Below are 18,158 nucleotides of genomic sequence, written 5' to 3'. Positions count from 1 at the left end.
ATGGAACACGAGTGGACCCCGTTACCCCTGGCGATTTTACTTCTTGGCTTACCTCTGCCTTTTCCTTCTTTCTTAAAGGGTGGGGATAGGCCTGTTTGGTGCAGCCCTATGTTGTGGATTAGTATTCATGTTATGATTGGTCTGCAAGCTCAGAGCCCAACAAAAACGTGACAAGGTCGCTATCGCCCAAGTACTCGTAGCCTTGAGCAAGCATCTCCCCCTGAAATTTGGCTATCTAGGCTAAGAAAGTAGCTGATGACTGAGACCCTCAGTCGATGCACCCCAAGGGTTCAGCCCATTGCACTGGGTCGATGAGAGGTCTAAGTCTAGCCAGCCCTTGCCTGAATAACTGTGGTACCTGAATATCTAGAGGTGTTTGCGAGTGGGTACTCGACAGGGAATGTTCCTCTGTTTTCCCTCACTGAGTTGGTGCCGCGCTTGATAGGCAATAGGCTGTTCCATCTTAAATATATAGATGGGGGAGATGTTAGGAGCCGCGTGAGCGTGACAGCATTCGCAATTACAAGATGGTGCAGGCATCCTGTCCTCCCACTAGTAAACAACTGACTGCGCAGGTGCAAAAGGCAAAAAGCATGCCAAAGTCACTGCCCATCCCGGGGCGTATTATGGGTAATGAGTGAACAGCCAATCAGAAGTGAACACGTCACTCTAGGGTGTATATAAGCAGTGCCTTTTCTGGGCTTTGGGTCTTTCCGCTTCTGCTGATACAAGAATAAAGCCTTGCTGTAGTAACCACCTGAACACTGCCTCACGTGTCTCTTTCGCGGGCGAAGGGGACTCGAAAAGGGGCGCGGAACAGTTGTCCTTATAAGACTAGCCAGGTCATGGTGTCTGTTCACAGCAGCAAGACCCTAAGACAACATATAACACACATGCATGTGTATGTACATACACACACCACATCATCATCACCACTACCACCACCACAAAACTACTATTAATCGGCAACTATGAATTTAGATGATACATTTAACCAGAAGTCCTCAGATACTAGTGTCCCTTCTATCACATGCTTATAATCCTTACCTGAAGCTGTCCAATGACTACTTCGATCTGTCCAGAAAAGTGAGTAGCAACCAGCTCTGCAGCTTTACAAGGCTTCAGGGACACAAGTTCCTGTAGTCAGCAGAAAAGACAGCCGTTTTCACATGGTACACTTAATGGGCTATCCATATGAGGCTTGATACTGCCATGAACTTCCAAAGTGTACTTCAAGAAACCCTGCTTTAGGCTTTAATTTATGGCTCCCATTACCAATTAACAAAGTTAGAATGGTCCCAAACAATACATCAGAACTGAGTGGTTTTGTAACCTCTCTACAATTTCTAGACAGTGTAAGCTTTATGGAATTCTGGATTCTGGCTTCGAGAGCTATGGATGAGCAGCAGAGTAAATGCTCCCCAAGTTCCTTGTCAAAGTTCCATGCATGAGCGTCAACAAATGGGAAAGCGTTCAGTTTTGATTTCTTTAGCTAAATCCTAGCTTCACCTCTGTTGCAGAGTAAATTTAAAAACCAGACGTGTTTGTGAAAACCAACCTAAGTCTTGAAGTCACTAAAGTCTTATCCACTGTTAATTACCCATTTTTAATAGGATCCGCATCTGTCAAACCCAAGATTCCCACGTGTGTTTCCTTGAGCTTCCTTGGTGCTCCTGACTATTCTTCTTATTGAAACCTCCATTCTGGGATTGCTCACCACTTCTGTCTGCACTGCTTAGTTTTAATTATCAGTTTGACCCAAACTGGAGACACCAGGAAAGAGGGACTCTGAACTCAAGAACTGCCTAGATCAGACTAATCTGCGGGCTTGTCTGTAGGACATTTTTTTTTTTTAATCGATGCCTAATGTGGGAGAACCCAGTCCATCATGGGTGGCATGGTACCTAGACAGGAGGACCTAGGCTGTATAAGAAAGCTAAGGGGCTGAAGAGATGGCTCAGCAGTGAAGAGCACTAGCTGCTCTTCCAGGGGACTTTTAATTCCAAGCACCCTCATGACAGCTCATCAGTCCTAAAGGATCTGATGCCCTCTTCTGGCCTCCTCAGACACTGCACAAACACAAAAAGCATATCAGTAAAGTCTCCAAGGAAGGAAGGGAGGAAGGAAGGAAAGAAGCTGAGCATGAACCAAAGCCCAACAGCCACTAAGCAGCACTCATCCATGGTCTCTGTTTACTTCCTATTTCCACGTTCCTGCCCTTTTTTATTTTATGGGAACTATAATCTTTTATTAGGGGAGGGTGCATCAATCCTTGGCTGCCAGCACATTGCTCAGCTCCTCCCACTTTCTCTTGGCACGGATGTGCGTGCCCACCCTCTTCTTGATGAACTTGAGTGCGGGCTTGTCCTTGTCCTTTGTGCAGCTCCGTGGCACGCCGGTGTCATAGGACACGAAGCTGCACACCTCCTGGATCATATCCCACACAGACTTGGTGTGTTTGGTGAGGTGCCCGCGGCACCGCCTCTGTCTCAGCTTGCTGACATTCTTCGTCACTGTGTGGCCCTTGTTGAGGCCCACAGCCATGGGGTAGAACAGGGCCATAGCTGCTGCTCTCCGATGGCAGCCAGGACAGGAATCTATTTTCCTGCCTTGAACTCCTGCCCTGCCTTCCCTCGGTGGTGAACTATGGTGAGATTAAGTAAGTCCTTTCCTCTCAAGCTGCTTTGGTTGTGGTGTTTACTAGAGACTAGGAAGCAGCTAGAACAATGCCTTTCAATTTCCTCCTTTCTCTGTGGGAATGCTCTGTCCAAACATAGCCAGAAAACATAGATAAAAGCAAAGACCAAATCTGGAACAGCACAGGATACCAATCCCACAGCAGTGAATTCCAACGAGACTGAGATTAAATAACGAAGAATTAAAAAAAAAATGACCTTAAAAACAGTTAGTGAAATCAAATAAAAATTTTAGAAATGAAAAGCTCATCAAATCTAATGAAAAACTCAGTAGAAAGCCACACAAACAGATCAAGTAGAAGACAATCTTAGGGCCTGAAGATGGGCGGATGATTTAAAACACTCAGACAGTAGTACAAATAAGGTAACAAGGTAGAAACAGAGCATGATAGATCTACAGATAGATCTACATGATAGGTCTACAAAACACCATTAAAAATACAGAGACCATAGGCATAAATGTAAAAGCAAAGAAAAAAATAAGCCAACAGTTGGTGTCAACTGAAGCATGAGAACCTGAGTGTGGATGCCTAGCACCCATATAAAAGGCAGGTACAGCAACTTCTCTAACCCCAGGGTGTGGGTGTGACACAAATGCAGAGAGATCTTTGGAGTCACTTGCAGTTTCATCAACTGGCAAGCTTCAGGTTTGTGGTGGTTTGAATAGGCTTGGCCCGGGGAGTAGCACTATTTGGAGGTTTGGCCTTGTTGGAGGAAGTGTATCACTGTGGGGTGGGCTTTAAAATCCTCCTAACCATGTGGGAGCCAGTATTCTCCTAGTGGTCTTCAGATGAAGATGTAAAACTCTCAGCTCCTCCTGCACCACACCTACCTTGATGATACTGGACTGAATCTCAGAACCTTGTAATCCAGTCCCAATTAAATGTTGTCCTTTTAAGAGTTGTCATGTGTCTGTTCATGGTCATGGTGTCTGTTCACAGCAGTAAAACCCTAACTAAGACAAGTTTCAATGAGACTCTGTCTCAAAAGAGCAAGGTGGTGGGAGACTGAGGAAAACACACCCGAATGGGCCTCTGGACTACATAAATGCACTGATACACACATACGAAAAAAAATTCAATAAAGTTATAGCAGGGGACACCAGAGAGATGACTCAGCAGTTAAGAGTATCATTGTTCTTGCAGAGAGTTCAACTGAGCTCCCAGTAACTATAAAGTGGTTTACAACCACATGTAACTCAGTTCCAGGGTATCTAATGCTTTCTTCTGCCCTCTGTGAAATCCAGGCATCCACATGCTACACATACATGTATACAAGCAAAATGTTCATAAACATAAATAAATCTTAAAAAAAAAATATGTTTAGTCATAGTAGAATTTTCTGAAATCCAGGGACAAAGATAGCTATCCACATACAGAAAACATTCAGAATGCTAAACAGATAAGACCAGAACTTCATTAAATTATAGTATAACATTCTGAACAAAAAAATACTAGAAATTCAAGAGGTGAGCACAAAGACATCTAAAGGCAAAGCCATCACAAGCAGCAGATATCTCAACAGAAACACTAAAACTCAAGAGGACAGTTAATGCTGTGCTCCATGTTCTGAAGCAATAACTGCCAACCTACATTCCTATTTCCAGAACAGTTTTCCCTTAAAATGGAAGGCTAATCTTGATTATCAACCTGACATGCCTGGGAAGAGGAAATCTCAATTGAAGAACTGTCTTCATCAGCTTGTCCAAAGGACATTTCTAAGGGGCCATTTTCTTAACTGCTAATTGATTGGGGGGGGGGGGGTTCCAGGCCACTGTGGAAGGTGCCACCCATTGGAGGTGTGCCCGGACTGCAAGCCAGGGGAAGTAAGCTGGCAAGCAGTGCTCCTATGTAGTATCTGGCTCAGTTCCTACCTTATTCCCTTAATGATAGACTGTAAGTCTTTCCCTCTCCTAAGCAGCTTCTCATCAGTGCCCTCCTTAGCCCAGAGTTAGAGATAACTAGGGCAGAAGTTGGTGCTAGAACATGGCTTGTTGCATTGACAGACCTCACGCTCTGTGGGAGGAAGGAGAAAGATTTTGGAACTCTGAGCTGGACAAGCCATTAAGGGCTCAGCTTGATGAGCTGCTTTGAGGGAGCTGAGAGATAAGGATGCTAAAATCACTGCAGTTGACAGAGGCCTGGAGCTTGAGGCTGCAGAGCGACTGGAGTCTTTCAGTGAAATTTTGGACTTTCATACTGCTGGGGCTGTGTTTTATACTGTGGTATTAATATTAACATGAGATCTTGAGTACAAGCTAAAAAAGGAAAGTTATTGTTTAACCATGATGTGTTTGTATGTCAAGCTGACAAGGCTCGAGTGAGCTCGTGACAGCTCATCTTGGTTGTCAACTTGAGATGCCTAGGAAGGGGGCAACTCAACCAAGAACTGCCTGTCAGATTGTTCCTTGGACACGTCTGTGAGGCATTTTCTTAATCACTAGTTGATGCAGGACGGCCCAATACATTGTGATTGGTGTCATCCCTGGGGAGGTGGGTCTGTGTCGGAAGAAGAAAGTCAGTAAGCAGTGCTTCTCCATGGGCTCTGTCTTGGTTCCTACTTCAAGCTTCTGCCTTAGCTTCCCCCAGTGCTGTACTATAGCCTGCAAGTCAAATGAATCCTTTCCTTCCCCAAGTTGTCTTTGGTCAGTGTTCTATCTCAGCAACAGAGACCTAACTGGAACAAAGGACAGAGAAATAAAGTTTCCACGATAGGCATAAACCAAATTCCCGAGCACCAGGGTCACTCTACAGAAGATACTTGAAGGAACCCTTTACACTGATGAGAAAAAAGAGAAACAGCACTGAAGTCATCAGAAGAAGAAGCTGCACTAGAACAATAGGCAAGCAAAACAAGTGGGGAGCCCCAAGCATTGCTAAAACAACAGGAGGAAAAGAATTAAGCATACCTTTCAATAATTACTAAGTGTTAAATGGCCTCAGTTCTCCAAGGAAAAAGACTCAGACTAGCATATTAGACTAAAAAACAGGTCCAAAAATTTCTATTTCTTGTATTCTGTCTGATTGATCACAAGGGACTAATAAGACAAGAACTCAATACCACAGTGAACTATAGGAAAATCAAAAACAAAGCAAAACCCCATGGAGACTGAACAGCACACCAGTGAGCGCTGTGTGGTCAGGAGCAGGGTCCAGCATTCTGGACTCGCTAAGCTCTCCAAGCACCACAGATACATGATACCTGAAAATCTTGTCTCTAGGTTACACAGTACTGGCTAAGTTCAACAGAGATCCATTCTAAGAATCTTTTGGGGTCCATGGATCTCTGAAATTACACATAAACTTCCATATTATACATGTTACAATATTCAGAGGTATGGGTTAATGGCATTAATAATATCCTGCATTAGACTGGTTCTAATAAAGGTTCAGATGACTCTGCAAGATTCTAAGTTTATACTATGTATAATCTCACTGTATTAGTCTTGTTCATTGTATTTACATTACTGAAGACATAGAAGTTATTCAACAAAAATTCCAAATATATTTCTAAAGATTTATTCTTATTTATGTGCCTGTGTGAGTGGATGCCATGCATGCATGTGCCCACAAAAGATCAATGCCCCCACAGCTGGAAATACACAGTGTGAGCAGCCCATCAGTGCCGGAACACACCTGTGTTCTCTTGAAGAACAGTGGTGCTCTCAGCCTGTGAACTATCTCTGCAGCACTGAGAAACTCCGTAAGTTTACATGCAGGGCTTTAAAGCCTAAGGTGAGAAAAAGTACAGATGTGAGGGAGTCCGCCAGCCAGGCTGTAGGGAACGGCTGTAGGGCAGAAATGCTTCCTGTTTCCCGTTTCCCACTGGGAGTGCTCACTGAACCACTCAGCACATTCCATACTCAGCAAATAGACATGATGTCATTTGGATCTCTGGACTCCATGTGCATCAGAAACACTGCAAGATGCTGCTGAGTTCAAATAAAGAAGAAAGGATGTGTACAATGGAGACTCAGAGAATGAGGAAAAAGAAAAGAAAACGCAAAGTGCCCAAAGGTCTCCTGGTTTTTTCCTGAGACACATTGATATTGTTAGCACACATCTGGTTTCATTCAATAACATACACCATGTTCTCAACCCCACATATGACGGTGTGGCCATCTCTGAGACCACACGTCCCCAGGGACGGAGACCCAGCCTTCCACCAGATGTTTCCCCTAAGGAGCCGTTCAGACACATGGCCTTTCTAAATACAAAAATATTTTCACCCTCCTGTAAGCAGTGCAATGATGTCCTTGCTGTGAGAGAAGGAGTCTGGGAGCTGGAGGAGGGGCTACAAGACAACTCTGATTTTACTCTTGGTCCGTGGAGCTAGGACAAGAGGCTCTGGCCTTTATAAGCTGTCTTTACCTTATAAAGGACAACAGACTATTCTAACCAGCACACAGTTGAGATCAATAAGGCCTTGAAGAAATTTCAAAAGGGAATAAACTAGCTGAACCAATTCTAAACAGCTCTAGAGAGGGCCATTCTAAGGCTAATCAGAGAGAGGATGGTGTTAGCCCAAGGAAAAGATGCAGGAAAATGGTAGACTCCAGACATTAGAGTGTCCTCCTCCTCAAGGACAGAACACACCATCCTTTGGGAGCACATTTTTCTCTTTTTCAAAAAAGGTATCTGTATGTGTACATTTGTTGTGTGTGTGTGTGTGTGTGTGTCTGTGCATGTGGGTATTCAGATGTCACATCAAATAACCAGCCTTTTATCACGTGAGCCACCTCCCTAGATTGGCATTTGTTTTTTTAACAGAGATTAATGTTCTTTCTATAGCTTGCTGATTTCTCTTCAATAAGAGTACAAGAGTTGAGGAGAACTCTGTAACATCTGCTGCTGCTTGCTTAGCAAAAGTTAACCTGGAGAATAGCCATTCAAATGGTAAAGGTTAAAGGTTTGATGGGCCACTGAGGTAGGGAATGTGCCATGCTTCAGTCGCAGCTCTGACAGGCCCCTAGAGATAGTGTTGAGCCCACCCTTCATTAGTGATCTTCTTGCAGCAGGCAGACTTCATGCAGAAACCGAGAGCTGGCGGCAGTGCTGGAACACACAGTGAAGACATGCTCGATCCTACATGGGATGCTATAGCACCCTCCATGGCGCAGGAACCCACAGAGAAGGGGCCAAGGACATGAGAACCAGGGGAAGGGGAGAAAAAATCTTCTGGACCTGACTCAGCTGATGCACTCACATACTCTCTGCAGCTGTGGCCGGGTGTACAACAGTGAGCCCTCCATCATTTCATGCTGGGTGGAGGAGGGGCCCACGAGGCTCCGCCCCCTTACAGTGATGGTAGCTGGGGGAAGGGTGTTACTGTCTTTAGCGGTACAGTTATTGCTCCAGTAATAACCTCTCACACACACCTGGACACTCACTGGGGCACATACAAGAAGACGACATGAAAGTAGGAGGAGGAGCTTGAGAAGAAGGGCTCTAGTAAGAGAAGGAGGGGATGAGAGGAGAAAAAGGCATGAAATGACTAAAATTCATTATACAAACACGAAACTGTCCAAAACGATTTTTAAGGATTTGGAGTCAGTACCTCCATATGATCCATTGCTTTCTGCCACACAGACTGCTTCTCCTCAGCACTGTGACCAGGAATAGATAAGATGTTGTGGATATAATTGAAGACTTCTTCCTGTGGAGCACAAGACAATGCATTCATTCATCCCTTCACTCAAGCAGAATTCAGTGACGGCTGCTGTGGGTACCAACCTCCATAAATATCATCTATTAGGAGTTGAAAATCCACTTGGATTTGGAGATAGTTTATGGAAACTGTCATTAGAAGAAAAGTTAAGGGCTTATAGCACAAGTAGACTCTTAGAAGTTCTAAATCTATTCCACTTAAACTTGATCTCAATCTGTTAACCCTCAGTGCACTGACTGAATAGCATATTTTGGTTGTGAGCAATAGCTGTCTGTCCACATTCCCAATTCCATCTCAAATCCCTCTTGCCCGTGTCAACTATACTCCCCCCATACTGATTTTCACTTCAGTCATGTGATCTCCACTCAGCTCCCTGAAGATGTCCATTTTGCCCTGCTTCACGCCTTTCATGTCTACTCCTCCCTCCCTATCTTAGAGCTCATCTTTGATTGGCTTCTCTAATGCCAACGGTCAGTTCCACCGCAGTCTCTGCTTGCTGTCTTTAACTCAGTCCCTCATCTCCCCCAGAGCCGCACCCAGCCCTCCTGCCTAGCACAACAGTTAGTTCTACATCTGGTTACCACCAGTGTGTATCACTGGGCTATACACTCAGACTTCAAACTCAACAAAAGCCAAGTGAATACAATTCCAGGCTGGGGGAGAGGGAATGGGGGTAGAAAACTGGGTGAAGCAGGCTTCAAGCTGACCTCTCTCAACGGGTCGTGCAGGTAGCAGTCAATGATCTTGTCGTACTGATGTTCTCGCTCATACATGAATTCACAGATTTGATAGCTAGAATGTGAGAGGCAAACTCCAGTTGTTACACAGGCCGGTGGCAATGCACTTCTGACACACAGAACTTCATTTAAACACGTGAAAGGGAACAATGCCATTTCTAGTGATGAACACAGGTCTAAGGAGTCTACTCCAAGTGTGCCTCAGACTTGGAGTCTCACAACAGGGACGCAGTAAAGCACGTGCAAATGTCTAAACTCTGTCAACCTCCAGAACATGGTCCCAAGCATTTCAGACAAAAATAGTTGGCCTGTGTTATGTATCTACAAAGAGGAGAGCCTGCATCTCTCCTACAGACTAAAGATGCTACTGAAAGCTATATTTACAAAAGCCTTAAAGAGACAACATGTCAACCAAGAAATAGCTGGTACTAGGTATCAATAATTTACAAAAATTTTTATATTAAGTTTCTTTGTTCAAAACTAAATACAACAAACAAGGTGAATAAGTGTTGGCACATTGTATCTTATGTACAATGCTAACTGTGTCATCATTTCTACTGAGCATAACTGTCACAATCTGACAATACCACACACATTAAACCTGGAGCTGGGCATGCCTATGGGGCCAGCACCAGGGAGGCAGACACCGCAATATGATGAACGCAAGACATACAGAGCACATTCCAGCACACCCTGGGGCTGCACAGTGAGACCCTGTCTCAAAACACCAAAAATAAGCAGATACATATATAAATAAGGTGAGGCATAGGAAGACTGCTTCTTCATTTTCATGTTAAAACAAATACATGTTTTTAATTTATGCTATATGTTTCTGTAAATTTTGCTAATTTTCAGAGTTCACATGAAAGCAAAAACAAAAACAAAAAAACAAAAACAAAGCCAACCAAACAAAAAAGCCCACCCTCCTAAGCGTATGTTTTGGTTTGTTATTGGTATGCCCCTTCTTAGTTAAAATAGCAGAGATGTGAAATAAACTAGGTTTCATGTTAGAAAATAACAGAACTATAGAAAATTAATATACAGCTTCAAAACAGCTCACAATTCTGCCTTTTCTGCCATGCGGATGAGCCGAGTCTCTTCAAATTGAACAATGCCTCCGGCCTGCAGCAATTCTAAAAGGACCTGAAGATGTAAAACAATTGAGTAAAAACACTTTGAGAATTGCTTTATGTACTAGTTCTCTAAGAGTCCACTCAGCCATGCAGCCCATAACCTCTTTCCTTGTGTCTTATCACTTGGTGATATTTGGGACTGCACTCACCGCCATAAGATGACCCGACTCTTCAAACAGGACAGGGATGTCAGTGTTTTCAGGTATAGCCCCACACTCACACTAACCTCTAAACACCCCTAGTGCCTTTCTAAGAAGTTGTTTGTTTGCATGTTATATGTATGAGTGTTGTGCCTGCATGCACATGCACCATGTGTGCATGCCTGGAGACTGCAGATGACAAAAGAGGGTGTTGGAAGTGGTGTTACAGATGGCTGTGAGCCACCACACGGGTGCTAGGAATCCTCTGCATGGGTGCTGGGTGCTTTGCAAGAGTGCCCGGTTCTCTTACCCACTGTGCCATCTCCCCAGCCCTAAGAAATCAGTTTTGATCTGGTACTTTTATGTCTTATGGTTTTTAAAAACTATTCCACAGACAGTGTCAGCTTTACACACTAATTATTTTAATTAAACATAGGTGTGTGTGTCTATTAGCAACTCTCAAAACATACAAAGGTAGGAACAATTCAAATGTCTATCAAGGATAAACAGACAAACAGGATAACACACACACACTCACGAGTTAATATTATTTGGTTTCAAATCAGAAAGAAAGGTTGGATGTATGCTACAATATGAATAAACCTCAAAGATTCTATGCTGATGAAATCAAGCCCAAACAGATGGGCAACAAACACTGTATGCCTGAACTTACAGGAGGAGCCAGAACAGAGAGAATAATGGCTGTGACTGAAGCTGAAGTGGGTCAGCCGGAGACTGCGGAATGGAGTTCATGCTGTTGGACTTCAGACTTAAAGCGGTGCATTCCAGGGCTGTTGGTAGGGACCTGCCTAGCAGTCAGGAAATTCTGAGTCTGATCCCCAGCAGCTCATACAAGTAGGCATGCTATCACATGCTCACAGCCCTCAAATTCAGAAAGACCAGGAATTCAAGTCCATGCTCAACTACATAGTGAGTTCAAGGCCAGCCTGGGCCACAAGGGGACATTTTAATCCAGGTATCATAGTACACTCGGGGTGCTGAGGCAGGAGATCATAAACTCTAGGCTAGCCCGGGCAAGAGAGCAAAACCTCATCTCAAAAACAAGAAAAGCCAAAAATATTGGATCACTTTCACCATAACAGCTGAAGATAAACTAAGCAAGACAACAGTGCAGCTCCACCTCAGGCCTGCGTGAAATCAGGGCTCCTAGAGCAGGAGCCTTGTCACAGTGCAAAGGACCTTCAGCAAGAACATTTTGTTTATTTTGATGTTGAACAAAACTGATCCAAATTTTTCATTCAAGGCCCAAATTTAATCCATTTGGAGCACTGGAAGGCACTGTCACATACAATAAAAGTGGAATGAAGCCTACTCACTGTGTCGGTTTAGGATAAAATAATAGGATGAGTTGAAGCCAATCTTACCAACTCAGCCTGACTGTCATCACCTGGGATTTTTGTAAGCAAATTATTCAGTATTATTTAAAATTAAACTAATTTGTAACTATGTACATTAAAAACAATAATAATGAAACTCAGAAATCATCATTGTCCTATTATTAAATCGTGTTTTGCTGCTCTGCCTGCTCTTGGGCTGTTTACGCCTGCTGCAGCTGCATCTGGATGGTGGGGGCAGCGCACAGGTGTATAGCTGGGCGTCTTCCAGCTCCATGTTTACTGACAACACATCAGAAGATTAAGTAAGCCATTGTAGCATCCCTACAGATCATCAAAACACTATTTAAAATCTTACTTTTTGAAGGGTTGTAAAAACAAGCAAAGGAAGAAAAGCAGACAGATCCATTTGTGGCCTACACAACCTAGAATGTTTACTTTTGGTTCCTTGACAGTGATAGTTTGTCAGTCCCTGACAAAGAAAGTGGAGAAAATATTAATAAGCCTGTTAAGCTTAAAAGTGTGACTGTTTGGACCAACACATAGGTAAAGGGGCTTGGCCCCGAGCTTGCCAACCTGAGTTCAATCCCTGGGTCCCACATGGTGGAAGGAGAGACTTGACTCCTGAAACTTGTCCTCTGACATATGCACTGTGGCTCATGCTCACACACAGTGGAGCTGTCTGTAGGCATTACATTGCAATGGGAAAGGGGAAGAGTTTATTATTGTTATTATTCAAAAGTGTTACCTATAGCGAGTGACAAAAGAGACTAGCAGGGCTGTGTTAAGGGAGGTGTGGATATGTGGGTATACAGTGCTGTACATATGTATGAAAATGCCAAGGGGAAACCCATTATCTTGTATACTAAATAAAAGAAAATAATAAAAAACAACCTGTTACCTGACTGAGCAAAGCAGTCATTCATTCCACTGATGAGAAAGTTAAAGTTCTGACATGTTTTACTTTCACCTTTATTTATATAAATTTACAAAAATGGTAACAGTCCTACCAGAAACTATATCTGGGAAGCTCATTACTGTCTATGAGCTGGGAAATACTAAGAAATACTGCATAAACCACATCTGATGTGTGACAAGCAGTCTCAGGAGTGCTGGGTCAGCAGGGGAGGAAGTCGCCAAGTACTAATTTGAATTGTGACCTTGAACAACTTATCTCATCAGTTTTCACCACTTTAAAAACTGAGGAGAGGAACCATCCGAATGGGCACCTTTGTGTTAATATGGCTATGGTGCTGTGCTTTAGTTTCCAAAGTCTGGATTTAATATTCAGACTTGGCGACATCTATACACTAAATCCAAACCCTGGAAAGCAATCCCACTGTGTTAATTCACCTTGTGTCAAATAAGGCTTGTACACTAAGAGGGTGTGCACACTCCATGCACACCACGATCTGCCTTCACTGCTACAGCCAAACAAGTGTAGGCTGGGCAGTGGTGGCGCACACCTTTAATCCCAGCACTTGGGAGGCAGAGGCAGGCGGATTTCTGAGTTCGAGGCCAGCCTGGTCTACAGAGTGAGTTCCAGGACAGGCAGGGCTACATAGAGAAACCCTGTCTCAAAAAGAAAAAAAAAAAAAAAAAAAAAAAAAAAAATAAAAAAAAAAAAAAAAAAAGTGTAAACAGAAACGTTCCCTCCCTGTCACTTGTTCTCAGTGTAGCTCAACAGAAACAGACCCATCGCCTTGTTCTGTGTGTTGTCTGGGCCACAGTAGAACGGCAACACGGCACTGCTTCCAGTCTGCGCTTCATCGGAGTCTGAGCTGTTCACTGCCACCAGGAAAGCCAGCTCAGCAGTCACAACTGAGAACTGCAGTGACATAATACCTTACAGAGTTTGGTATCCATTTTAAGTGGGTTGACTTAGTACCTCAATTTTAGCATGAATGCTTTCAAAGCATGTCTCATGAAAGTGGCACAGGGGGACAGAAATGGTGGCCAAGTCCAATTCCAGTACTAACTGGGGGTGGGCAGGGGAGCAGGTGAATTCCAGTTTCCAGAATGGAGCCCTCCATGCAGTGGATGCTCCCCAGATGGAATCTGCCAACACTTGGGCTCTGGGACAGAACAGTGAGCCAGAGTGGCATGACAGACACTGACTGTCGCTACATGATGAGGGATGGAGCATGCTGGGTGCAGACAGCTCCACTCAGGCTGGAGGTCAGCAGCTAAGCTCTATTCATGTCCCTGTATCCACACTTCCGACTGCCTCTGCCTGCCGGCTGAGTTAGTTTGTCTAAATCATTTCCTTACAGGTAGTGAAGCTGGCACAGAAGAGCTCCTCTGGCTTCCTCTGAGTACTGGTTGACAGGATCTGGAACCGTCTAGGCAGCAAGCCTCCAGGCGTATCTTGAGAGGGGTATCTTGATTATGTCAGCCCCTGGCCATGCCTGTGACGGATTATCTTCATTGTGTTTACTGAATGAAAGGATTCACCCTAAAGGAGGCCTGCACCATTCTCTCTACTTTGGTCCTGGGCTGCATAAAGGACAAAGCTAACCACTGAGTACCAGCACTTCTCTGTTCACAAGACAAGCCACCTGAAGCCCCTGTAGAGAAAACTTCTCAGCCATGATGAACTACATGTGAATTAAAATAAATGCTTTCTCCTTTAAAGTACCTTTGTTAGGATAGCTTATCACAGCAACAGCAAAAGCAACTGCAACATTATCCCCAATCTTTAGCACAGACTTCTAGTGTCCATACCTGCTGTCTTTCAGAGTGGCGAGAGTCATCGTCAGGGCTACAGAGGAACTCCAGGACCTGGGCAAAGGTAACAGCAATGATTATCCAGTGTCAGCAGTTCATCCCCACTCACTTGTAACAAACATCTGCATGGACAGTGTGGTCCCAGCTGATGGCCTACTGTGTGTATCAGGCTGCAAGGATGGCTATATTTAGCATGTGTCCTATTTGGATTTCTTTACTGTTGAGAAACATGACTGTGAGCACTTCCTTTTGAGTTCCTTAATGCCATGGTCAGCGGGCATAGGTTTCGGTCAGGACATTTGAATCTAAATCCTATCCTACACATAATAAGATTTCTGCTAGAAAAAAAAAAAAACTATCCTAAAGCTGGCTTTAGATGAGTTAGTTAATCTTTCTGGAGTTTCTCTGAAAAAATAAGAATAAATGGACTGATTTCAGAACCTCTGGAAAACTTAGCAAATGCACACGAAGTTTTGCTGGGTGGTAGAAGCGCTCAGTACATTGCCTTATTACCCCTGGCTTCTCTAGACAGAAGGTGGTTCTTCACACTACCTGTGGACATGTAGGGGATGTTCTGACTATGACTGGGAAATGCCTGGAGGAAGGTGATATATAAACAAACTCAAGAGTCTCAAAAGTTGTCTCTTCTCTAGGCAACCAAAGGTCTTACCATCAGTGAAAGAGAGATTCTTAAGTTGGCAAGTTAAGAAGCAAGAAATTCTAAGCAACTTAGAGTACCCAAATAACTATTAAGATAGAATATTGATAGTCATGCCCCCATAATGCTAGGTATTGGGCAAAAATCACATAATCCAGAACATCATTAAAACACACATCCCTACTTAGATCCTAAACCTGAACACAGATCCCAGCAGTCTGTCTTGTCTATGAACAGAAAACAGAAGAAAGCAGCTCCAGGTCTCACTGTAAAGTCACTTACTTGATCAAAGAGGGTTCTGTTCACAAACAAGGTATTGTCAGGCTTTGCGAGCTGCCGAGCGAGGAATGTAAAGAGACACCCCACTTGTGATGGGGTAAAATCTGAATTCTCCACCATAACCTGGTGAGCAAAAGTAACTGGTTAGCAATACTCTATCTGGTATGCACACCTATCAATAAAGAAAAAAGAATGCTGCTTTGAGCTTAAAAGTCAAATGACCTGACAGTGAAGAAATCCCAGGAAGGAAGTCACTTAGACCTGCCTCCATGGTGTGGCCGCTTTCCATGGAATCTGCAGACAGCTCTGGAGTTGGTTTGTGAACAGACTTTTATAACCATGTACAACAGGTTTCCAGTTACAGCCATTCCTCTGGTTTAATCTGTTCTCATGTCCTAAGTCCCCACAATATATATGGTGCTATGACAGGGGCCTTTCAGGGAGTTGTGATTGGTAAGCATAGATTGTCAACTTGACAGAATCTGAATCACCTGGGATACAGACCTCTGGGTCTGCTTGTGAAGGATTATCTTGACCATATTGAGTTGGAAGACCTGCCCACCATGGGCGCCACCATTCCCTGGCTAGCATCCTGTCCTAAAGGGAGAAGAAGACTGAGCAGCAACATTTGGAATCATGAACTAAGAAGGAAGGTGAGTCAGGTAAACATCCTAAACTGTGTAATCAGGCATCATTATAAAGGCACAAAAACAACACAAAAGTCCAAAATTTAAAAAAAAAAAAAAAAACCCCACAACAGAATAGCACCTTAGATTCAATGCTACAGAAGGAATCTGTGAGAAAACAAGAAAGAAACGGCTTCTAAGCTGAGCTCTGAAGTCTTAAGTGGAAGTTTTGCAAAGGAAACATCAACCGAGAGAAGCGAGAGCAAAGGCGCGTGTGAGTGCTGGAAGACAGGAGTCTGCCAGGAATCCCCTAAGTTCTACGGGAATGCAGAAGCAGAGGAAGGAGGATAAATCAGATGGCAGCTTCAAAAATCTGGAACATACGACACAGACAGTGGGATGAGCCGGAGAGTGGATTGTGACCAGGGCTGTGCGTGGAGCAATGATCCTGTATACAAGTGGGAGATTACAGGCAGACAGTGTCAGACCAATGTGTGAAGAACCACATGGGCCCAAGGAAGGGGTCCTGACTGCAGCAGTGATGAAAGTTGAAGCCCAGTGCAGAGAGCAGCTGCACAAGTGTTCCTACAAATGGAAAATGTAACAGACACATTCTGCACATCGTCAGTAGGTGGATAATCCTGCCATTAACAAAGAAAAAATACAGGCATTTGTGGTCGAAGATTGCGTACTGTCAAGGGCTGTCATGTTGAATTAACTGGGTTAAATTTACCACAAGAGAGAGTTTAGAATCCAGCACATCCACTGTAAGACTTCCAAGTTCCACCCTTTATCCTCCATTCAGAGACATAAAGTATGAGATTTTGCCTGCTATAAACAGTCTCTAGGGCCTGTTCTAACCTTCCTACTCTGGGAGCAATCCACCCTTCCTTAGTCCTCCTGCTTTACTGTGACAGTTGGCACTTGTTAAGTGTATTGTCATTGCCAAGTGATGTTACCAAGAAATATAGCCTTGAGTTACACTTCCAGTTCTGTGCTCCCTGTCCATCTAAGTTGCCAGCTAGCTCCCTATACATAATACATTCTAGCGAATGATCTTCAGAGAACTTTCCATGGCTCAGTCGTCATCCTGAGGTCCAAGGTCCCTTTTCTAGGATTCCAATCTCAGGGCCCAACTAGTGCCCCTCTAAGCTGTATTCCTTCCTTCTGCTCTGTAAAGCTTCAAACTGTCTGACCTCACACACACCTTTTCAACAGCAGCTCCAGTTTACAGCGGATTCTTTTACCTACTCAGCAAATGTCTGATTCCATCCTATAGCATCTCCATGTTTTCCTACAAAATATTTCAAAGGCCATGATTACAAAATTTCCTGGGTATCACTTAGTCTCAAGTTGTTTTCCCTATGTGTGCAACCATACAGTACATAATGAGCCCTTCTACTGTGCTCCACCATTCTCCTCTCAACACTCATGCCAAGGTGCACTTCAACACAAGCCTGTCACCTGAAAGTGCTAACCTCTATGTTCTCTTCATTGACCTGAGGTGATATAATCGTAACAGCAGGAAAAAAACAGGGCCTGCTGACAGACCCAGGGAGCTACGGAGCTCTGTCTCTGCATCTGGATCATCCTTCCAGACTAGAATAGACTCAAATTCAAATCTCAACTTGACTAATGTATAAATGCTTCTTATTTTATTGGATATTTTATTTATTTACAGTACAGATGTCATCCCCTTTCCCCATTTCCCCTCGCTAGAACCCCCTATTCTATACCACCTCTTTCTTTATGCTTTTATACCATTTTGATTACATGCATGTATTAAGGTCAGTTCTAGGTTGGGGGTCTAGCAATACAATAGATGCAAATAGTCGAGGAACAAGCAATACAATAAACACAAATAGTCAAAGAAAAAGCAAGGCATTAAACCCAGTGACGTGAACACTCCCATGATCACTGTTTCTAAAGACTTATCAGGGGTCTGGTGAGATGGCTCAGTGGTTATGAACATTGACTGTTCTTCTGGAGGTCATGAGTTCAAATCCCAGCAACCACATGGTGGCTCACAACCATCCGCAATGAGATCTGATGCCCTCTTATGGGGTATCTGAAGACAGCAACAATGCACTTACTTATAATAAACAAATTAAAAAAAAAAAAAAAAGACTTATCAGGATGA

The 18,158-nt window shown here is 43.7% G+C and overlaps 1 protein-coding gene across 5 annotated transcripts in view; it reads right to left on the bottom strand.

The window, feature by feature from the left end:
* Positions 1 to 18,158, bottom strand: part of Vps8 (VPS8 subunit of CORVET complex) — a 218,724-nt gene that overhangs the window by 92,270 nt on the left and 108,296 nt on the right. For all 5 annotated transcript variants that reach the window (XM_076942711.1, XM_076942713.1, XM_034514845.2 and 2 more), the window contains 6 exons: positions 15,396 to 15,515; positions 14,453 to 14,509; positions 10,161 to 10,243; positions 9,071 to 9,155; positions 8,253 to 8,351; positions 1,048 to 1,137 (listed from right to left, as the gene is read on the bottom strand). In XM_076942711.1, the coding sequence (XP_076798826.1) occupies positions 1,048 to 1,137; positions 8,253 to 8,351; positions 9,071 to 9,155; positions 10,161 to 10,243; positions 14,453 to 14,509; positions 15,396 to 15,515 (534 nt within the window). The remainder of the gene's footprint in view (positions 1 to 1,047; positions 1,138 to 8,252; positions 8,352 to 9,070; positions 9,156 to 10,160; positions 10,244 to 14,452; positions 14,510 to 15,395; positions 15,516 to 18,158) is intronic.

The sequence above is a fragment of the Arvicanthis niloticus genome, chromosome 12 (assembly GCF_011762505.2).
Source record: "Arvicanthis niloticus isolate mArvNil1 chromosome 12, mArvNil1.pat.X, whole genome shotgun sequence".
Taxonomy (NCBI): domain Eukaryota; kingdom Metazoa; phylum Chordata; class Mammalia; order Rodentia; family Muridae; genus Arvicanthis; species Arvicanthis niloticus.
Note: the sequence above shows the minus strand (reverse complement) of the source record. Positions and strands in the feature narration are given on the sequence as shown.